The sequence below is a fragment of the Oncorhynchus nerka genome, linkage group LG18 (assembly GCF_034236695.1).
Source record: "Oncorhynchus nerka isolate Pitt River linkage group LG18, Oner_Uvic_2.0, whole genome shotgun sequence".
In the NCBI taxonomy this organism is placed as follows: Eukaryota; Metazoa; Chordata; class Actinopteri; order Salmoniformes; family Salmonidae; genus Oncorhynchus; species Oncorhynchus nerka.
In genome coordinates, this window is record NC_088413.1 from 28,794,800 (window position 1) to 28,819,698 (window position 24,899).

Genomic DNA, 24,899 nt, shown 5'->3' on the forward strand with positions numbered 1-24,899 from the left:
CAAAGTGCAGACAGAGAGACAGACAGAGACAGAGAGAGAGAGACAGTTAGTGATAAAGAGGGAGGCAGAGAGAAAGAGAGAGAAGAGAAAGAGAAAAGAGAGAGACAACATAAAACACCAAATAAAAAGGAAGCGATTCCCAAACCTTCCATAACAAAGCCATCACCTACAGAGAGATGAACCTGGAGAAGAGTCCTCTAAGCAAGCTGGTCCTGGGGCTCTGTTCACAAACTGACCTCAGAAAGCCCCAGGACAGCAACACAATTAGATCTAACCAAATCATGAGGAAATAAAAAGATAATTACTTGACACATTGGAAAGAATTTACAAGCATTACGCTACACTAACATCTGCTAACCATGTGTATGTGACCAATAAAATGTGATTTGATTTGAATGAACAAAAAAACAGAGCAAACTAGAACGCCATTTGGCCCTAAACAGAGAGTACACTTGGGCAGAATACATGACCACTGTAACTGACACAAAATTAAGAAAAACTTTGACTATGTACACATTCAGTGAGCAATATCCTTGCTATTAAGAAAGGCCGCTGTAGGCAGACATGGCTCTCAAGAGAAGACAGGCTATGTGTACAAAATGAGGTGGAAACTGAGCTGCACTTCCTAACCTCCTGCCAAATGTATGACCATATTAGAGACACATAGTTCCCTCAGAGTACGCAGACCCACAAATTCCAAAACAAATCCAATTTTGATTAACTCCCATATCTATTGGGTGAAATACCACAGTGTGCAATAACGATTTACGATGCAATTTACAATAACGGCCTACCGGGGTTAACTGCCTTGTTCAGGGGCAGAACGACAGGTTTTTACCTTGTCAGCTTGGGAATTCGATCCAGCAACCTTTTGGTTACTGGCCCAATGTTCTAGGCTACCTGCCGCCCCAAGTTGGGCCCCCCGGGAAAATCATTTTAGTGGCCCCTGTGATATAAACATTACGTATTTACCTGATTTATTTTATATTAATGGTTAACAATTAATATTTAACTAATAGTAAGATATTTCTGTCCTACTAATGCTGTGTTTTTATGGTCTCCACTCTAGTTCTCTGCAGCTAATCTGGGCATATGGTCACTAGAGATGGCTTGAGCTGACAAATTAGTTAAACACTGCATTACATAGACAGGAATGTGTTATACTAGAGATAGCTTAAGAGTATATCAATCTCTCATTGTCCCAAAATCCTCCTTGCATCTGGGAAACTAAGCCAGGGTGGGGTTAAGACAACAACCCCGTGCAGATAACGACCGGATGAACCCTTATGACGCCCCTTGGTTTGCATGGGCCATGACTAAGCATTCTGAACCAGCCATGACTAAGCATTCTTAGTGTCAGCTATATAAAGAACTCTGCATTTCTGTAAAGGTTAGGCTCTCGGGTTGACCAGTCTCATTATTGCAATAATTAAATCGATATTGAATAAAGATGATAGTTTGAAGAAATGACAAAGTTTCTCTCACTTGATTAGAATATTCCACGACCCCCCCACTCGACAGCATAGATAAAAACGTACGTTTGAAAGTAAATGTCCTGCTATTCTACCATTTTTTCATGACTTATGCCATGTAAATAATATATGAGTGAGAGTGGCCAACAAAATCAATGGGGGCCACCTGGAGGTCAGGGGCCCTGGGCACGGCCCCAGCATTCCCGGTTGGTATTCGGCCATGATTACTACAAGTTTAGATAGCTGGCTAGACTAACTTACCAATCCATTTTTATTTTGCTGACATGGCTAATTGTGTGACTGTCAGAGACGGACATAACAAGAGACAAATTGCTGATGCATAGCCAAATTTCGAACTTGCACCTTATATATTCTACTACTCTAACCTTTAAAACTAAGATGAGATGAGTAAAAAAAATAAACACAGATAGATCATTCTTTTTGGGGGGAGCATAAGCTTATGTCACTTATGCCTGGAACTGGCCCTCCGCAGACCAATGATAATAGATACAATTATGTTGAAATTAGACAAGAGCACTTGACTCAAGTCCACGAGTACTATTGCACAAACTGTGGATCTTGGCACAGAAGTCACAACACCCCATGACCACCACAGCCCAGTGTGAGGGGTGTCCACTTGTCCGGACTCTGCCCTCTGTTGGCATACATGTTAGCTTCCTGTGACCGCGTGTTCAAGAACCCAAAGGGGTCACGGGAAGGGAAATCGCTGCTGCTTACCAGACCAGGGGTCTCATTTATCAACCATGCATAGGCACAAATCTGTGTGTAAACCATGCATTGAAAAACGGAACACGCAGTGTGAAATTGATCAATATGAACGTTTGCTTGAGAGTGTGTGTAAATGTACACACAGCCAGGACCATGCGTACGCACAGGACCAAGTGGTGGATTAAGGAAACTGCTTGTCAAGCGTAGAATGGGGAAAATGTGTTGAAATTGTGAGAGTAATAATTAAATCATTTTTCAATTTGGATTGCATTTCCATTGGGAATTCATGAAACATCGCTTGGCACGCTATATCATTTGACCACATCAGTGCATTGGTTACAATAATAATCAATATAAAGTACAGTAATTTGTTAGAATGAGAGGTACGTGTCAAACTGAAACCATTGTTGACATTCTATAAGATTGAGATAATGGGAAATTGCATGAGAGACGGCTAACCTTGCTCTGTTGAAAGATTTGGCACACGCTGCATTTTGCAGAGAGCAAGTTTTTAGAGACAGGTGGCACATTTTCTGCATTGGCTCATCAGATATTGGTACCAAAAAACAATCGTATAGGATTTTTGCGAAGATTTAAGACGTACTTTAAAAAGGCAAATGCATACCATTGCGGTGCACATCCAAGTGCTATCCACCCTCTGGTTTTCGACAACAGACACTTTTCAGTGGGGGCTTGCCGATCACAGCCCTCCATGAGCAAATATTTTCGATGCAATCATCAGCAAAACAGACGTTAACACATACAATTTCCATGCACCATCTCACAACAGGTGGGTTCCCAAACATGAAGGGAGCAATAGACGGCACCCACATCAGCATAACATCATCATCCTAAACGATTTCAACTCTGTGAACAGAAATGGATGGATGGATGGCTTATTGGCAAGTGTTGCCTGCTCATTTGAAGTATATTTGCCATTGCAACTTGAATTGTCCCAATGGTCCTTTTTTGTAGTCCCCCCCCCCTTTTTTTTGTGGTTGCGCCGTTGTATTTCATGGTACGGGTATCCCCCTCGGGCTTTAAAGGGAGGATTTTGACCATATATGGTTAATTAGGGCGTTTCAAAATGCAAACAGCCAAGGTTGTGCTACAGTACTGAGGCTGAGAACAATTGATATTTACCAATGGTTATCTCCTACCAGTGTGGGTATGACGCTTGTAGAATTGTTTGATAAATCACTATTTTTCTATGAGTACCACCATTCTAAATTCCGTTTGTTAGTCCAAACCCCACCCAGCTGGTATTCAAGGCAGACTTGAGAAAACGCAGAAAGCATTTGAAAGATTTTGAATAGTATGTGAACCCAGGTGTGCTGCTTATATGAAAACAGATTTAGTGACACTTGACTGAGTCTCACAGTCAGTGGGCTGTCTGTCATGGCATTACTGTCTCCACTCCAACAAATCTCTCCCAATCCAACACAGCCCACCACACACCAAATTGAACCCCCCCGGATCAAGATGTAAGCCACTGAACCACAGACAGACATTCAGACAATTCTTGCACAAAGTGGTTGCGCTAGCTGACTCGGATTGCACTAATAACATGCTTTCTCAATCTCCGCATGCTGCTGTGGAGAAAGATTGAAATATGAGAAGTACTGTAGTTGTTAGTTTGCTGACTGAGGCGATGGAACAGCCTTAACCTACCCCACTAAGCAAATAGGAGACGTACACAGCAATGCTTATTGTCCACTGTGAAAACAGCATCAAACTCCAATCTATCAAGCGGTAATGTTGTAATGTTTGCTTTACACCTGTGTTATGTTGTGTTATGGTACACTGTGTAACCATATCGTACCAAAACAAAGACCTGGGAATTTCAACAATAACAGTGAATGAAGTCAATGTGGTTCTTTATAGCTGATGATCTGTGACATATTCCATTAGATAGGGGTTGCTCACATCAGCTGAAAGCAACCGCATTGCCAAAGACATAGCAAGTCATTCCCACATCCACATACACCACTGTTTCCCTTTTTCTTATGTCTGTGAAGGCTTCAATGTACACTGCTCAAAAAAATAAAGGGAACACTAAAATAACACATCCTAGATCTGAATGAATGAAATATTCTTATTAAATACTTTTTTCTTTACATAGTTGAATGTGCTGACAACAAAATCACACAAAAATGATCAATGGAAATCAAATTTATCAACCCATGGAGGTCTGGATTTGGAGTCACACTCAAAATTAAAGTGGAAAACCACACTACAGGCTGATCCAACTTTGATGTAATGTCCTTAAAACAAGTCAAAATGAGGCTCAGTAGTGTGTGTCGCCTCCACGTGCCTGTATGACCTCCCTACAACGCATGGGCATGCTCCTGATGAGGTGGCGGATGGTCTCCTGAGGGATCTACTCCCAGACCTGGACTAAAGCATCCGCCAACTCCTGGACAGTCTGTGGTGCAACGTGGCATTGGTGGATGGAGCGAGACATGATGTCCCAGATGTGCTCAATTGGATTCAGGTCTGGGGAACGGGCTGGCCAGTCCATAGCATCAATGCCTTCCTCTTCCAGGAACTGCTGACACACTCCAGCCACATGAGGTCTAGCATTGTCTTGCATTAGGAGGAACCCAGGGCCAACCGCACCAGCATATGGTCTCACAAGGGGTCTGAGGATCTCATCTCGGTACCTAATGGCAGTCAGGCTACCTCTGGCGAGCACATGGAGAGCTGTGCGTCCCCCCAAAGAAATGCCACCCTACACCATGACTGACCCACCGCCAAACCGGTCATGCTGGAGGATGTTGCAGGCAGCAGAACGTTCTCCACGGCGTCTCCAGACTCTGTCACGTCAGTCACATGTGCTCAGTGTGAACCTGCTTTCATCTGTGAAGAGCACAGGGCGCCAGTGGCGAATTTGCCAATCTTGGTGTTCTCTGGCAAATGTCAAACGTCCTGCACGGTATTGGGCTGTAAGCACAACCCCCACCTGTGGACGTCGGGCCCTCATACCACCCTCATGGAGTCTGTTTCTGCCCTTTTGAGCAGACACATGCACCTTTGTGGCCTGCTGGAGGTCATTTTGCAGGGCTCTGGCAGTGCTCCTCCTGCTCCTCCTTGCACAAAGGTGGAGGTAGCGGTCCTGCTGCTGGGTCGTTGCCCTCCACGTCTCCTGATGTACTGGCCTGTCTCCTGGTAGCGCCTCCATGCTCTGGACACTACGCTGATAGACACAGCAAACCTTGCCACAGCTCGCATTGATGTGCCATCCTGGATGAGCTGCACTACCTGAGCCACTTGTGTGGGTTGTAGACTCAGTCTCATGCTACCACTAGAGTGAAAGCACCGCCAGCATTAAAAAGTGACCAAAACATCTGCCAGGAAGCATAGGAACTGAGAAGTGGTCTGTGGTCACCACCTGCAGAACCACTCCTTTATTGGGGGTGTCTTGCTAATTGCCTATAATCTCCACCTGTTGTCTATTCCATTTGCACAACAGCATGTGCAATTTATTGTCAATCAGCGTTGCTTCCTAAGTGGACAGTTTGATTTCACAGAAGTGTGAATGACTTGGAGTTACATTGTGTTGTTTAAGTGTTCCCTTTATTTTTTTGAGCAGTGTATATACGTACAGCATACAGTACAAAGCAACCGCTTGAGAAGGCTTCCATGTATTGACGTGCAGCGTGCGGTACATAAAGTATTGATGCATGTATGGAGCAGCCTTACCTGCCATGGATGATACATTGATGATGACTCCTCCTTCTTTTCCATACTCTTTGCTCATATGATCCAGGGCCAGGTAAGTTCCCTTGATGACTGATGTCTATGGAGAGAAACAAGAGGGCTTGAGTTTCAATATCCAACACATACAACAGTCACACTCTTTTGCTCTTAATCAGCCTGTGGTAGAACTCTTCACTGATGTCATGTAATGTGAACTAGGTTCAACTACAGCATTGTGTAATATAATGTATACTAGGCTAAACTACAGCATCGTGTAATATAATGTATACTAGGCTAAACTACAGCATTGTATAATATAATGTATACTAGGCAAAACTACAGCATTGTGCAATATAATGTGAACTAGGCTAAACTACAGCATCGTGTAATATAATGTAAACTAGGCTAAACTACAGCATCGTATAATATAATGTATACTAGGCTAAACTACAGCATTGTGCAATATAATGTAAACTAGGCTAAACTACAGCATTGTGCAATATAATGTAAACTAGGCTAAACTACAGCATCGTGTAATATAATGTAAACTAGGCTAAACTACAGCATCGTATAATATAATGTATACTAGGCTAAACTACAGCATTGTGCAATATAATGTAAACTAGGCTAAACTACAGCATTGTGTAATATAATGTATACTAGGCTAAACTACAGCATTGTGCAATATAATGTGAACTAGGCTAAACTACAGCATTGTGCAATATAAAGTGAACTAGGCTAAACTACAGCATTGTGTAATATAATGTAAACTAGGCTAAACTACAGCATTATGTAATATAATGTAAACTAGGCTAAACAACAGCATCATGTAATATAATGTAAACTAGGCTAAACTACAGCATCGTATAATATAATGTAAACTAGGCTAAACTACAGCATCATGTAATATAATGTAAACTAGGCTAAACTACAGCATCATGTAATATAATGTAAACTAGGCTAAACTACAGCATTATGTAATATAATGTAAACTAGGTTCAACTACAGCATTATGTAATATAATGTAAACTAGGTAAACTAGGTAATATTCAACTAAACAGCATCATGTAATATAATGTGAACTAGGCTAAACTACAGCATCATGTAATATAATGTAAACTAGGCTAAACTACAGAATAAACTACAGCATTGTAATATAATGTAAACTAGGCTAAACTACAGCATTATGTAATATAATGTAAACTAGGCTAAACTACAGCATCATGTAATATAATGTAAACTAGGCTAAACTACAGCATCATGTAATATAGGCTAAACTACAGCATCATGTAATATAATGTAAACTAGGCTAAACTACAGCATCATGTAATATAATGTAAACTAGGCTAAACTACAGCATCATGTAATATAATGTAAACTAGGCTAAACTACAGCATCATGTAATATAATGTAAACTAGGCTAAACTACAGCATCATGTAATATAATGTAAACTAGGCTAAACTACAGCATCGTGTAATATAATGTGAACTAGGCTAAACTACAGCATCATGTAATATAATGTAAACTAGGCTAAACTACAGCATCGTGTAATATAATATAATAGGCTAAACTACAGCATCATGTAATATAATGTAAACTAGGCTAAACTACAGCATCATGTAATATAATGTAAACTAGGCTAAACTACAGCATCATGTAATATAATGTATACTAGGCTAAACTACAGCATTGTGCAATATAAAGTGAACTAGGCTAAACTACAGCATTGTGTAATATAATGTAAACTAGGCTAAACTAAACATGTAATATAATGTAAACAGCATTCATGTAATATAATGTAAACTAGGCTAAACTACAGCATCATGTAATATAATAGGCTAAACTACAGCATCATGTAATATAATGTAAACTACAGCATCATGTAATATAATGTAAACTAGGCTAAACTACAGCATCATGTAATATAATAAAGGCTAAACTAGGTTGTAATATAATGTAAACTAGGCTAAACTACAGCATCATGTAATATAATGTAAACTAGGCTAAACTACAGCATCATGTAATATAATAATGCTAAACTAAACATGTAATATAATGTAAACTAGGCTAAACTACAGAATCGTGTAATATAATGTAGACTAGGCTAAACTACAGCATCATGTAATATAATGTAAGCTAGGCTAAACTACAGCATCATGTAATATAATGTAAACTAGGCTAAACTACAGCATTATGTAATATAATGTAAACTAGGTTCAACTACAGCATCATGTAATATAATGTAAACTAGGCTAAACTACAGCATTATGTAATATAATGTAAACTAGTCTAAACTACAGCATTGTGTAATATAAAGTGAACTAGGCTAAACTACAGAATCATGTAATATAATGTAAACTAGGCTAAACAACAGCATCATGTAATATAATCTAGGCTAAACTACAGCATCATGTAATATAATGTAGACTAGGCTAAACAACAGCATCATGTAATATAATGTAAACTAGGCTAAACTACAGCATCATGTAATATAATCTAGGCTAAACTACATCATCATGTAATATAATCTAGGCTAAACTACAGCATCATGTAATATAATGTAAACTAGACTAAACAACAGCATCATGTAATATAATGTAAACTAGGCTAAACTACAGCATCATGTAATATAATCTAGGCTAAACTACAGCATCATGTACCGGTAATATAATGTAAACTAGGCTAAACAACAGCATCATGTAATATAATGTAAACTAGGCTAAACTACAGCATCATGTAATATAATCTAGGCTAAACTACAGCATCATGTAATATAATGTAAACTAGGCTAAACTACAGCATCATGTAATATAATCTAGGCTAAACTACAGCATCATGTAATATAATGTAAACTAGGCTAAACAACAGCATCATGTAATATAATGTAAACTAGGCTAAACTACAGCATCATGTAATATAATCTAGGCTAAACTACAGCATCATGTAATATAATCTAGGCTAAACTACAGCATCATGTAATATAATGTAAACTAGGCTAAACTACAGCATCATGTAATATAATGTAGATTAGGCTAAACTACAGCATCATGTAATATAATGTAGACTAGGCTAAACTACAGCATCATGTAATATAATGTAAACTAGGCTAAACTACAGCATCGTGTAATATAATCTCGGCTAAACTACAGCATCATGTAATATAATCTAGGCTAAACAACAGCATCGTGTAATATAATGTAAACTAGGCTAAACTACAGCATCATGTAATATAATGTAAACTAGGCTAAACTACAGCATCATGTAATATAATGTAAACTAGGCTAAACTACAGAATCGTGTAATATAATGTAGACTAGGCTAAACTACAGCATCATGTAATATAATGTAAGCTAGGCTAAACTACAGCATCATGTAATATAATGTAAACTAGGCTAAACTACAGCATTATGTAATATAATGTAATCTAGGCTAAACTACAGCATCATGTAATATAATGTAAACTAGGCTAAACTACAGCATTATGTAATATAATGTAAACTAGGTTCAACTACAGCATTGTGTAATATAATGTGAACTAGGCTAAACTACAGCATCATGTAATATAATGTGAACTAGGCTAAACTACAGGATCATGTAATATAATGTAAACTAGTCTAAACTACAGCATCATGTAATATAATGTAAACTAGGCTAAACAACAGCATCATGTAATATAATGTAATCTAGGCTAAACTACAGCATCATGTAATATAATGTAAACTAGGCTAAACTACAGCATCATGTAATATCATGTAAACTAGGCTAAACAACAGCATCATGTAATATAATCTAGGCTAAACTACAGCATCATGTAATATAATCTAGGCTAAACTACAGCATCATGTAATATAATGTAAACTAGGCTAAACTACAGCATCATGTAATATAATCTAGGCTAAACTACAGCATCATGTACCGGTAATATAATGTAAACTAGGCTAAACAACAGCATAGGCTAAACAACAGCATCATGTAATATAATGTAAACTAGGCTAAACTACAGCATCATGTAATATAATCTAGGCTAAACTACAGCATCATGTAATATAATGTAAACTAGGCTAAACTACAGCATCATGTAATATAATCTAGGCTAAACTACAGCATCATGTACCGGTAATATAATGTAAACTAGGCTAAACAACAGCATCATGTAATATAATGTAAACTAGGCTAAACTACAGCATCATGTAATATAATCTAGGCTAAACTACAGCATCATGTAATATAATCTAGGCTAAACTACAGCATCATGTAATATAATGTAAACTAGGCTAAACTACAGCATCATGTAATATAATGCAGATTAGGCTAAACTACAGCATCATGTAATATAATGTAGATTAGGCTAAACTACAGCATCATGTAATATAATGTAGACTAGGCTAAACTACAGCATCATGTAATATAATGTAAACTAGGCTAAACTACAGCATTGTGTAATATAATCTCGGCTAAACTACAGCATCATGTAATATAATCTAGGCTAAACAACAGCATCGTGTAATATAATGTAAACTAGGCTAAACTACAGCATCATGTAATATAATGTAAACTAGGCTAAACTACAGAATCGTGTAATATAATGTAGACTAGGCTAAACTACAGCATCATGTAATATAATGTAAGCTAGGCTAAACTACAGCATCATGTAATATAATGTAAACTAGGCTAAACTACAGCATTATGTAATATAATGTAATCTAGGCTAAACTACAGCATCATGTAATATAATGTAAACTAGGCTAAACTACAGCATTATGTAATATAATGTAAACTAGGTTCAACTACAGCATTGTGTAATATAATGTGAACTAGGCTAAACTACAGCATCATGTAATATAATGTGAACTAGGCTAAACTACAGGATCATGTAATATAATGTAAACTAGTCTAAACTACAGCATCATGTCATATAATGTATACTAGGCCAAACTACAGCATTGTGTAATATAATGTATACTAGGCTAAACTACAGCATTGTGTAATATAATGTAAACTAGTCTAAACTACAGCATTGTGTAATATAAAGTGAACTAGGCTAAACTACAGAATCGTGTAATATAATGTAGGCTAAACTACAGCATCATGTACCGGTAATATAATGTAAACTAGGCTAAACTACATCATCATGTAATATAATCTAGGCTAAACTACAGCATCATGTAATATAATGTAAACTAGACTAAACAACAGCATCATGTAATATAATGTAAACTAGGCTAAACTACAGCATCATGTAATATAATCTAGGCTAAACTACAGCATCATGTAATATAATCTAGGCTAAACTACAGCATCATGTAATATAATGTAAACTAGGCTAAACTACAGCATCATGTAATATAATCTAGGCTAAACTACAGCATCATGTACCGGTAATATAATGTAAACTAGGCTAAACAACAGCATCATGTAATATAATGTAAACTAGGCTAAACTACAGCATCATGTAATATAATCTAGGCTAAACTACAGCATCATGTAATATAATGTAAACTAGGCTAAACTACAGCATCATGTAATATAATCTAGGCTAAACTACAGCATCATGTACCGGTAATATAATGTAAACTAGGCTAAACAACAGCATCATGTAATATAATGTAAACATGTAATATAAGGCTAAACTACAGCATCATGTAATATAATCTAGGCTAAACTACAGCATCATGTAATATAATCTAGGCTAAACTACAGTATCATGTAATATAATGTAAACTAGGCTAAACTACAGCATCATGTAATATAATGTAGATTAGGCTAAACTACAGCATCATGTAATATAATGTAGACTAGGCTAAACTACAGCATCATGTAATATAATGTAAACTAGGCTAAACTACAGCATCGTGTAATATAATCTCGGCTAAACTACAGCATCATGTAATATAATCTAGGCTAAACAACAGCATCGTGTAATATAATGTAAACTAGGCTAAACTACAGCATCATGTAATATAATGTAAACTAGGCTAAACAACAGCATCATGTAATATAATGTAATCTAGGCTAAACTACAGCATCATGTAATATAATGTAAACTAGGCTAAACTACAGCATCATGTAATATAATGTAATCTAGGCTAAACTACAGCATCATGTAATATAATGTAAACTAGGCTAAACTACAGCATCATGTAATATAATGTAAACTAGGCTAAACAACAGCATCATGTAATATAATGTAATCTAGGCTAAACTACAGCATCATGTAATATAATCTAGGCTAAACTACAGCATAATGTAAGATTGATTTTGCAGTTAGTCAAGTAACAGATTGTTTTGGAAAAATAGATTTTCACAAACTATCTCAATGACAAGACATTCAATGACAAAAATACATTCAATCTAACATTTACTGGTGTTAGTCACACACACACACTGACACCCACACCCACCCCTCTTACCAGATTTACTTCAATGGTCTTCTCCCAGTCCTTCTCATTGTTGATGCCAGCATTGTTGACAACAATGTCCAATCTTCCAAACCGGTCGACTGTACTTTGAAAAGCATCTGCAATATGAAAGAAGAGTCCAACACTTAGGTTGAATAACTATAGATGAAGAAGATGAACACTACCAGTCCTTACGAGATGGACATTTGTCAAGAACATTGCATCTTTATTTACATCCAAACTATCATTTCGATTCTATATCAAAGAAGAACATCTAACTCTTAGATTGATTATACATGCTATATTCACTACAAGAACACTGCATCTTTGTCTAAGTAATAAACAAGTACATCTAAACAATTATCTAAGCCATAAAAACTGCAGTATAACAGGTATTCACCAGCACCTGCCTTTCAGCTGAAAACATTCCACAAGAAAACATTCAATAAAAAAAAATGATATAATTATAATCACCTTAACCAAGGTAGGAGCAACAAGTCAAGTACGGTGCTTTAAATTTTTTACAACTTTATTTATACAGGTTTTTTCTCATTGAGATAATATATATTTTCCAAGAGAGACCTGGCTTTACTTTAACAACAAATGTCTAACAAATGTCCAGTCTTACAAGACTAAATAGACGGTTGACGTTTAAGATTCAGTCGTGCACTGACAGTGTTCAGTGTTGGTTGAATGGACTCTTATAAGCACAGATATTTAGGTAAGACTACATCCAAGAACATTCCAATGTCTTTTGCCTCGGGCGTTTTGGAAATCATGTCAAAAGTAACTCATTCGTTTTCACACAATGAAAGTCTGTTTCAGGGGTGAATGATGTCTTAAAATAGGTAGGCCTAAGGCCTGAAGGTGATCGAACATGAGAATATTCAGAATTATAAACCACTGCGCAGCATGAAATAAAATGGACTATTATGCATTTAGGCAAAATGCTAAAGTTAGACTAGGCATATAGCTATACTTAAAAAAAAATAGGTTAGGCTAATAACTATTATAACCTCTAAAGAAAAAATAGCAGGACCGTAGTAAAGTTGCAATTACCTTTGCCTAGTCAGATTGTTACCATGGTTACCCCATGGACACAACAGCATCTTCTTTACAAGCCAGAATGTTGAATAACATTACATGTACTTTTACTTTACCGGTTGTCCATACCGTTGGTCCTTTTTACGGTAAGGAAGCGGCGATAAAATGTCCATAGGAATATATAATCAAACCAACTTTTCAAACCGCTGGTAGTGTGTTCAGATGTTTATGACCTGAAACATGCTCACACGATGTAAATACATGCAAGCGATGTATGCATACTTTCCGAACTCGTACACGTGTTTATATTGTTTTGCGCATGCGCCAGGTGATAGAAAGCAGTACCAGCGCTTGAAACTGTATGTCTAATAATACTTTCCTGTGGATATTTTTTGTCAAATTCCTACCCACAAAACGACAAACCGCACAGACAACTGGCAGAGTAGCCTAAACTGAAATACAATTGCATTAAACATTCTGGCTTGTAGAGCTTGTGAGAGGAAATGTTCCAAACAAATGAACTGCATTCACCTCAGACTATGAACCAGAAGTATCACCGTTTTATTGTCAAGCAACCATTACCTTTAAGTTTCAATCTGTCCGTCACGTCACACTGAATGAAAATGCAGTTCCCATCTCCAAACTCTCCATCTAAAATCTTCTTGCATTCCTCTCCGACACTTTGATTCAAGTCAACAAGTGCAACCTGCGGGTATAAAATCAGAACATATACAAAACTATGTACAAATATTTAAAGAGGTTCTTGTGCAACACAGTTGGTTTTGGCTCCATTACAACCACGATAGGTTGGTACAAGCGCCGCGCGTAAAATGCGTAAAGTAACCAAAACCACCGTCCATTTACGGGCGACAACAGGCTAATAACTTTATATATAAACACCAACCTTTGCTTCATTCTTCAGAAGGCTTTCTGCGACGGCTCTACCGATGCCTTGGGCTCCGCCCGTAACTAGAGCCACTTTACCTCGCAGAGTCATCTTTTACGCTTCATCTGGCTGCGACACGCCGCGCTGCTTTATGTAGGCTCCTATATCATCTGGTACATTAGTTGTCAGAAAAGGGGCGTGTGGTGTATGTAGCGCTAAATAAACACACGGCGGATAATTACGCCGTCTCGTCTTTCACCTTTTTCATATTCCAAACCGACCTCCTAATGAGATAGTCCTGCAGTAGAAGCTCACTACTGGCATCATATAATTACATATTGCTCAATTTAGTATGTTCTCTGTGACTGGCAACAAACAGCATGAGGGAATATCTACTGCTATGCTCTTCATATTGGGCAACCATGCAGTGACGTCATAAAGCTCGCTATTGGCAGGCCTACAGTCTGTTTTGAAAGGCAATAGTTTAACGTTAGATTGGGAATGCATTTTATGACGTTGAGATATAGACCTACAGTATATGATATCCCCTTATTTGACAATTTGCCTCCGTCAAGAGGCCTGAAACAACCACCCGAGCCTCTGCCTCTGTTCACCCCGCTACCATCCAGAAGGCGATGTCAGTACAGGCGCATCAAAGCCGTCAGACTGTTAAATAGCCATCACTAGCTGGCTACAGTACAACCCAGGTTACTCAACCCTGCACCTTCGAACTGCTGCCCTATGTACATAGTCATGGAATCACTTGTCACTTTAATAATGGAACACTAGTCACTTTAATAATGTTACCATACTCTTTCACTCATTTTATGTGTATACAGTATACTTTATTTTGGTCAATGCCCCCCCCCCCCTCCAAAATTGCTTGTCCTAAGATGTATGTATTTATTAATTTAATTATTTTACATTTTAGATGTGTGTGTATTGTTGTGAATTGTTAGATACTACTGCACTGTTGGAGCTAGGAACCCACTCTGTGTGATCCTCTGAACTGATACCATAACAAAGACACAAATTACAAAATCTTCATTTAGAAATGTAACCATTTTTTTTCTCAATCTTTTTTTTTCTCTCCAAAGGACCTTTATTATATTTATGAAAACTATTTACAGATGTACATTATAATGGGGAAAAAAAGCACGTGTTCTTCTCATCATCACAGCAGCAACTAAAACACAGGTCGAACACAAGTTCAAAAATAAATATATTGACATTGAATTCAGTTCATGCATCTAACATTTAATAATACTGTCATTTTTTTGTACAAAAAAAATATTTAAATACACTTGCAATAGAAATGTACATGAAACGTATATTAATTCATCCTTCACATTGTGTATAACTGTGTCAAATACTAATATGTAGAAGTGGTATTAAAATCTGTAGAACTATATGAAAGCTTTGTCACTTTATGAAGGAATGTGGGAGTATAGATATGTTTTTACTACCAAAAGTATATGGCACAGTATCTCTTCAGAGATTTAATCAGTAGTTGTTTTTAAATAGTGTAAAATTCTGTAAATGCCTTACCAAATTTTTTTAAAAAATATCTTTCAAAAAACATCACAACAGTCTTGGAGTACAAGAACCCATCAACCATCTAGAAAAAGGAGAGGAGATTGATATATTGCATGTATGTATCCATAAATGTATTTATTATATTGTCTACTCCATTATGAGTCAGCTTAAAATTGGGTCAGGTCTTTACACTGCAGTTTCATACTGTCTCTGTGTGTCATCAGGTTTGATCAAACACAAGAATATGATACGACTGAATCATTGTCCATTTGTCCGATATTCTGATAATTTGTCTGTTCATTGTCTGTTGTTGATAATAATTTCAGTATATCAACATACCATACAAAGTAAACAACCTCTCATTTCTATAATTATTTTTTAAATATAGTTAAATAAAATGTTACTTCAACATAACAATTACAATCTATTCTAAATTCTTTCTTCAACTTTATACATGCACTTTTACCCCCCAACTTATGGAGAGTGTGAATTCCTTTAATTTAAAAGTCATATATCCGTATAATACATGTAACTATTCAAATATTGGTACTCTGGATACTGAACTTAGATCAGTTATAACTTAATTGTGATGGTGCTCCCCAGGGTTGTGTACTGCGACCAACACAAGTTTCTGAGTGATATGCTCAGTGACACCAGAGCAATGGTAATTCATGATCAAATAAAGATTATATTGAAAGGCAAGTTGTAAACCAAGAAGTGAAAGGCCTGATTCAGGCTGTGTATAGTATTATGGCTATATACTGTTAAAGTAACTGCCCAGTGAAAATCTCCCTTTTAAAAGTTCATATTCTGTTAACTCATTTCCATATAATGCTGCTGGCTCGTCCTACACTTGTACGTGACCAAAGCATACATTGGAGTAGAAGAAAAACACTTCAAAAACCCCACCTCAAACTTGTATCTCAAACAGACCGTTTAAAAAAATGCTTGCCATTTCCTCATAGAACATGTCATCTCCCTGATCAGCGGTCTACTTAAGTTAATATTGTTATACGCCCACACCATTCTGTTGTTGGGGTACGTCCACACACTTCAAACACAGAAAACCGGCTTTTTTTTTTAACATACTTCATTTAAAACATTAAACAAAAAAACAATTTCACTCCTATCGTAAGAAATTATAGGTCATATTTAATAGAAATCTGAAAAAACTTGGCAGTTACTTTAATGATATCCTCAGCCTTCCAAATTCACAGTGGGGATTCATGGCGACTGCATCAGTATCAAATCTCTCTTTTTATATTCTATTTTCATGTTGTTCATTTAGTTTTTCTCAGTAAGTTACCTCTTTGGTCGATCCTTTGTTAGCTCGTGTTGAGATTCTAGGTAATTTAAGGTGGATGCTTTCACATCTTTTGTCCCCTGTTTGACTTGAGTGTTTCGGCAGTGGTTTGTTTGACCGAGTGAACGGAACAGTGAATCATCATTTTGTGGAAATAAGGAAATGAAGGAAATGAAGATGAGAAAAAAAACATGTTAACACCGTAGTTGAGTTTGTGCTGAGCGTGGACCCGGGGAGTTGAATCACTCAACAAAGTCACAAAGAGGTTCATTACGTTTCTGTACGTGATGAGTAGCACTAGGGACGGGACATTTAACCCACAATAGTGAGTTGGAAATGTGTCAAAGTGGCAGCTTTTTATGTCTGAGAATTATAACAAACATCTGATGGTTATAATAAAGATACACTATAATCTGGTGGAAAATCTACAAAGGACTTGAGTGTACTGGAAGTTTTCACTTGTTTACCAGTGTTGTGTGGAAACTGTACTGTAATAGAACATTGGCAGTAAAGCTGTAAGACACAAGTGTGTGTGTGTGTGTGTGTGTGTGTGTGTGTGCATGTGCGTGTGTGTGTGTTTGTGACAGAGGGTTTGCAGAGGTGAATAAAAGCATTGCTCCTGTTTTGACTGCACATTGTGTGGGATGGTGAAGTGGGACTCGTCCGATACTCCAAACTGGTCTCCAGTTGCATAGTGAGCACGATGTCTGTCCTCTCTTGTTGTTGTTGGGTGATACGGACATAACTCTGCTCTGTAAATACTCAGTTCATCTCCCGAGTATAAGTCATCTCCTTAATCCTCTTTTTAAAACCTTGGCAGGGCTTTGTTTTGGAACCCCAGGTAGTTGGTGAACTGCCAAATGTTAATGTGAAACAGTTCCCAAATTGTAAGGAAGGACCGGGGACTACTTTCCCCATGTGTCATTGTACTGTACTATACTGTACTGTACTGTAATGTACCCTACTGTACTGTAATGTACCCTACTGTACTGTACTGAACCCTACTGTACTGTAGTGTTCTGTACTAGTCCTTGTGCACATCCTCAGCCCGGAGAATCTTGTACAGGACCCAGTAGAAAATGTTAAAAAACAGGAAGGCCAGAGGGAAACCCGCCCGCGATACCGTGTCGATCTTCTTGGCGCGGTCGATGAACAGCTTTCTCATCTCTTCGTGGCTCTTGGCGGCCGGGTCCTTCTTGGGCTGCTGGGCGGGCTGGGGCCCCGTGGCGCCCGGGGTGGTGGCGGCGTTGTTGGTGGCCTTGGGGATGGTGCCGTCCTTGACCGCCGCGCCGCCACTGCCGGTCGTGGCGGTGAAGCTGAGGCGGCTCTCCCTCACGTCGTCGTCCTACGAACAGGAAAGGCAGGAGTTAGTTAGATAGGGGTCAGAGTTCAAGGATGAATGAACTCCCCGAACGGGAACGGACACTCCCCCGATGGACGGCCTTGATGTGCTCCAGAGAGGGACACTGAAATGTCATCCTTCTCTCTCCATTGATCTTGCTCTCCCTCCTTCTCTCTTAACCATGGGGGATCGCTTGCCATAGCAACAGCAGCAGCAGCAATATGACAGGCTGACTAAGTCTCCCAGCCAAGTACACTTCAGTCTCCCTCCTGCTAACACTCCAAATAAACTTGACTTCAACTAAACTTCCGCCTTTGACTTCATGTTGAGTCAATGCCTATTCTCCCTGACGCAATAAATCTATCAAAGTGCAACATGAACAGGGAGTGATTTGTGCGTCATGAGACCTTGCTTAAAACCTCTAGTCTATTATTGTTTTTATAACCCATAATGCCCCTGGTGTTATCCTAGGACACAGACCTCTCTCTTTCAAACCTACTCATTGCTGTACCCTTTACAGTTGTCACCACTCAAGCGTCTCCCTGGCCTTTTCCCTCAAATGTCAAAACTAGGGTTGAAAAAAGGGTTCAGAACTGGAAATTCTCTTTAAAAAGCAATTGACATCATATGAATGAAGGGGTATTACCTTTGGCCTACACACAAACAAAGCCCTGCATGTGATAGTTTTGTTTGATATGCCCAATATGGGAATGATTTAAATGGAATGAAAACAGCATCAATATGAGTTGAGCAATAGTTTTTCCACGAGCGAAATTCACAATGAACAACAAATGACATGTTGACATGGGGGAAGAATAAGAAAGCAGGAAATGTAATCTTTGGCTGAAATGCAATTTCTTTCGAAATGCATTTGAATAGGGAAATAAAAACAAACAGCAACACCAACTGAAAGGAACAAGGAACTGGGAGTGAAAACAGGGAGTGTGTGTGTGTGTGTGACAAGTTGACAACAGGCCATTATGACATTAAACAAATGATGAAGAATAATGGAATGCCATTTGTGTAATGAAGAATGTCACAGAGTCAATGAGTCACTACACCAGCACTGTGTGTCACATTATGCTTAAAGGGATACTTTGGGAATTTGGCAATGAAGTCCTTTATCTACTTCCCAAGAGTCAGATGAACTCGACACTATTTTTATGCCTCTGCGTGCAGTTTGAAGGAAGTTGCTACTGTAACTGGCGTTAGCACAATAACTAGACTTCTAAGGCAACGTTTAGCATGCTAGCTTTAACCATAGGCATCCAGTCAGTAGTTAGCATTGGCTCAGAAAACCACCTCCAACTTCCTTCATACTGGATGCAGAGATATAAAAATGGGATCCACAAGGTCATCTGATTCCAGGGAAGATTTAATTGCCACACATTTTTACAACACATTCTCTCTTTGACGAAATACTGTAAAAAAAAATTTTTTTAAATGTATGTTTTATGCTGTCTTTGTATAGTTCTCATACTTAGGTGTGAAAATGAATATGAATATGGAGAGAACACCGACAACGACAAACAGCAGAGGAACAGCACACAACTACAAGAAACACAAACACACAAACGTATGACCAGATGGAGTGTGGGGTTCTTATAGCTGGGTCCTAATGTTCTTTACCCTGTCAGAGGAATTGTAGATGTGGCCCATAGATCCATATATGGGCGTATCGTTGTTTCTCAAACCATTAAAGCGTCTCAATGACTCAGCCAGCTCATTGGGATCAATGGAGTGATCCTCATCACCATTCTTTCATCACAGGAGAAGCATGCAAACGGAAAACATAAACAAACAAACAAAGCACTAAAATGATTATGAGAATCATGCAATATAGAGGAATTCACTGTGGACATGCCTGAAACGCCGTGGACATGCCTGAAACGCCGTGGACATGCCTGAAACACTGTGGACATGCCTGAAACACTGTGGACATGCCTGAAACACTGTGGACATGCCTGAAACACTGTGGACATGCCTGAAACGCCGTGGACATGCCTGAAACACTGTGGACATGCCTGAAACGCCGTGGACACGCCTGAACCACTGTGGACATGCCTGAAACACTGTGGACATGCCTGAAACACTGTGGACATGCCTGAAACGCCGTGGACATGCCTGAAACGCCGTGGACATGCCTGAACCACTGTGGACATGCCTGAAACACTGTGGACATGCCTGAAACGCCGTGGACATGCCTGAAACGCGCTATGTATACGCCTGAAACCCTGTGGATATGCCTGAAACGCTGTGGACATGCCTGAAACGCTGTGGACATGACTGAAACCCTGTGGATATGCCAGAAACACATGAAAATAGACAAGAACATCAAACAAGAAGGTGAATCAAAACGAATGTTGTGCCATGCTTTAAGAAACTGGGCGAGGTGAAATTGAACATGACATAATTGTTTTGTGTGGGTGTTGGTATTTGACTTCTAGATAAGTTGGTTACCACAAGTTAGTTAGAGAAAGGCTGAGCCCTGCATGTTTGAATTGACAATGACCCCTATCCACTTACTACACTTCACTTTTTCCTCCTCTTGGTTACAAGCAGTGTTCATTCATCTTTATCTCATCGTGTTCTATCTCAATTTCCCTCCATCTCTTTGATTTGATTGGCCTGAGTATTCCCTTGGTAAAATCCACACAGTATAAAGAAAATGGACTCTTCCCCTGGTACAGAGAGAGGCAGTCTTTTTTTGTATGTCTCCATTTTATATTAATGGATGAGGGATAGGAAGAAACACAGACATCAGCCAAATGTTCAGACACTGACCCGTTCTGTCCTTCAGGAAGCTTTGTAGTAAACATGTCGAAGTAAACATTGGAATTTTTATCCTTGGTGCACGTCAGGTTGGTGTAGTAACAATATATGGCCACAGGGGTGCAGTGTTGACTGGATGGATGGTAGAATGTTGCACCTGTTGGGGAAGTTGCTTTGCTGGTGTGCCTCAACTTTTTCTTTGTGTCAAACAAGGCCATGTTGTTTTGCCTAGTCCGAATACAAATATTATGCAAATGTTCTATGGTCTACATTCATGAGTAAGAATTTGACCGCAACTGAATTGCCTGGATAAATAGCTTCAATAACCTAAATAAGCAAGCCTTTTGACCATAGAGACATGATATATCTGACCCAGGCCCAGAGTCCAGGCTTGGGCCCGATTTAGTGACAGACAGCGTATAATTGGACTTTTCCGTCTTAATCTTTTAAAATGTCCAAAAGGCCAGAAACCCAATTAACCACAGAGTCAAGGCCACTAAGCCGCCCCGACATCCGTCAAGTCACATTTTTGGCCGACTAATTCCCAGAGCTCCTCTGTCAACCTCATCTTTTGACATTTCTCAACATCCTCAGACAGTCTTCAGACAACATTTCATGTCACACTGCTTGTTTCATGGACTTTGACACAACTAGTTATGGTTTGCTACAGTGCTACAAGCTCTTTACATTAGCAATCCAATATAATACAATCTGTGGTATAAACTCTCAACATATACACTAAGTGGACAGAAAATTAAGAACACCTGTTCTTTCCATGACAGACTGACCAGGTGAATCCAGGCGAAAGATATGATCCCTTATTGATGTCTCTTGTTAAATCCACTTCAATCAGCGTAGATGAAGGGGAGGAGACAGGTTAAAGAAGGATTTTTAAGCCTTGAGACAACTGAGACATGGATTGTATGTGTGTGCCAAGGCAAAAGATGGGCAAGGCAAAAATATTTAAGTGATTTTGAACAGGGTGTGGTAGTAGGTGCCAGGTGCAATGGTTTGTGTCAAGAAATGCAACCCTGCTAGGTTTTTCACACTCAACAGTTTCCCGTGTGTATCACGAATGGTCCACCACCCAAAGGACATCCAGACAACTTGACACAGTGGTGGGAAGCATTGAAGTCAACATGGGCCAGCATCCCTGTGGAACGCTTTTGCCACCTTGTCATAACGAATTGAGGCTGTTCTGAGGGAAAAAGGGGAAGGTGTTCCTAATGTTTGGTATACTCAGTGTACATGTACTGTATGTCTGAGAAGGATATATCTGTGAAGGATAGAATTGCTTGTTTCATTGTTTGTTAGGTGCTTTAACATTGAGATATGAGTTATTCATTAGTGCTATGTGACCACTTACTTCAGCCTCAGAGCTCCTTAAGGAACCACACCATAACGGCAATATGCAGTCATTGTTGCACGGAGTTGTTTTTTCACGCTCTGAATCGACGAACGTGTTCTAGATTGGTCTGTAAACGTTACCTTCTTCTTCGTTCTCCGCCGGCGAAGTCTTAAGAGTTCCTTGTGTTGCCTGGAGACAAAGTTGACGGCGGCGTACTCGAGCAGAGCAGAGAATACGAAGAGCAGACACACCGCCATCCAGATGTCGATGGCCTTCACATAGGACACCTACAACACCAGAGAGACAAAGTCACAGTCACACAGTCAGAGAGCAGAGACAGACAGAGACAAAGTCACAGTCACACAGTCAGAGAGCAGAGACAGACAGAGACAAAGTCACAGTCACACAGTCAGAGAAAAGAGACAGACCGACAGACGGAGACAAAGTCACAGTCACACAGTCAGAGAGCAGAGACAGACCGACAGACGGAGACAAAGTCACAGTCACAAAGTCAGAGAGCAGAGACAGACAGAGACAAAGTCACAGTCACACAGTCAGAGAAAAGAGACAGACCGACAGACGGAGACAAAGTCACAGTCACACAGTCAGAGAAAAGAGACAGACCGACAGACGGAGACAAAGTCACAGTCACACAGTCAGAGAAAAGAGACAGACCGACAGACGGAGACAAAGTCACAGTCACACAGTCAGAGAAAAGAGACAGACTGACAGACGGAGACAAAGTCACAGTCACACAGTCAGAGAGCAGAGACAGACAGAGACAAAGTCACAGTCACACAGTCAGAGAGCAGAGACAGACAGAGACAAAGTCACAGTCACACAGTCAGAGAAAAGAGACAGACTGACAGACGGAGACAAAGTCACAGTCACAGTCAGAGAGCAGAGACAGACAGAGACAAAGTCACAGTCACACAGTCAGAGAGCAGAGACAGACCGACAGACGGAGACAAAGTCACAGTTACACAGTCAGAGCAGAGACAGACCGACGGACGGAGACAAAGTCACAGTTACACAGTCAGAGAAAAGAGACAGACCGACAGACGGACACAAAGTCTCCAGATAAAGGCCTTGTTAAGCAAACCGAAAAAGTCACCCTGTACCTAGACTATAAATCAACAACGGACAGTCTGTCCTGAAGAAGAGACACCTTTTTGGGCGAGCCCAGTGGTGATGCACACAACACACTCTCCTGCCAACCCACACAACCACACCCCCACTCACACTCTCACACACTCTGCACCCCGACCCACCTTAGGTAGAGACGTTCTAGAACCGGAGCTCTGGGTGGTCATGGTGAGCACGGTGGTGATGCCCAGCGCCACTCTGGCGGGAGCGGCGTCCATGTTGATCCAGAAGGAGACCCAGGAGAGGATGACGATGAGGAGGCTGGGGATGTACATCTGGATCAGGTAATAGCCCATCTGTCTCTCCAGGTGGAATCGCACCTCAATACACGTGAACTTCCCTGTGTGGAGGAGAGGAGAGAGAAAGCGGAGAGGAGAGCGACTGAGACAAGAGCCTATGTTTCCTTTGTTTCGTATTAAAGTCTGCCTGAATAACATACTTGGAAATGTACCGTGAAAATGTATAGGAAAGATTATCTCCTTTGGAGACTAATGGGTTTCTCTGTCGACCATATCTTACAGACGTCAGCCTTCCTCCTCTCATACACACTGTGTACTGTACATGTAAATAAGCCAACACACAAACTGCACACGTTGGCTTCTCACTAAATTCTAGCAAGCCATGTAATATGCAAAAGCCCCGTGCTGTGGAGGAGTTGAAATCCATCTCCATGTAGTCGGTCCATGCAGCTGTGGTTATCTCGATGATCAAAGCTCAGTGCATGGGCCTCAGATGAAAATGCCAGTCATGCTCTCTGCCTTTGATGCGTCAACGTTTTGTCAGATCTCCCCACCATCACACACACACAAACACACACACACACCCAACCCTCAGTTCATAGGTTACCAGTGCCACACTCAATACGGAAGTGGTCTGATGAGGCAGACGCCAGACTGTTTTTCTAGCACACAGACTGGGATATGTTCCGCTATCCAATAGCATTGACGGGGTTACCACATCAGTCACGGTTTTAATCAATAAGTGCATAGACGAAGTCCCGACAGTTTTATTGTTTTATTTCACCTTTGATTTAACCAGGTAGGCCAGTTGAGAACAAGTTCTCATTTACAACTGCGACCTGGCCAAGATAAAGCAAAGCAGTGCGACACAAACAACAACACAGAGTTACACATGGAATAAACAAACATACAGTCAATAACACAATAGAAAAAGTCTATATACAGTGTGTGCAAATTAGATATGATAAGGGAGGTAAGGCAATA

General features: G+C 39.5%; 1 protein-coding gene across 1 annotated transcript in view; it reads right to left on the reverse strand.

Annotated features, from left to right (window-relative positions):
* Positions 1-14,398, reverse strand: part of LOC115145622 (15-hydroxyprostaglandin dehydrogenase [NAD(+)]-like) — a 30,271-nt gene extending 15,873 nt beyond the window's left edge. The window contains exons 1-4 of the mRNA XM_065003927.1: positions 14,248-14,398; positions 13,926-14,049; positions 12,312-12,418; positions 5,904-6,000 (exon numbers count right to left, since the gene is read on the reverse strand). Coding sequence (XP_064859999.1) covers positions 5,904-6,000; positions 12,312-12,418; positions 13,926-14,049; positions 14,248-14,340 — 421 coding nt within the window. The 5' untranslated portion in view covers positions 14,341-14,398. The remainder of the gene's footprint in view (positions 1-5,903; positions 6,001-12,311; positions 12,419-13,925; positions 14,050-14,247) is intronic.
* Between the last annotated feature and the right edge of the window lie 10,501 nt (positions 14,399-24,899).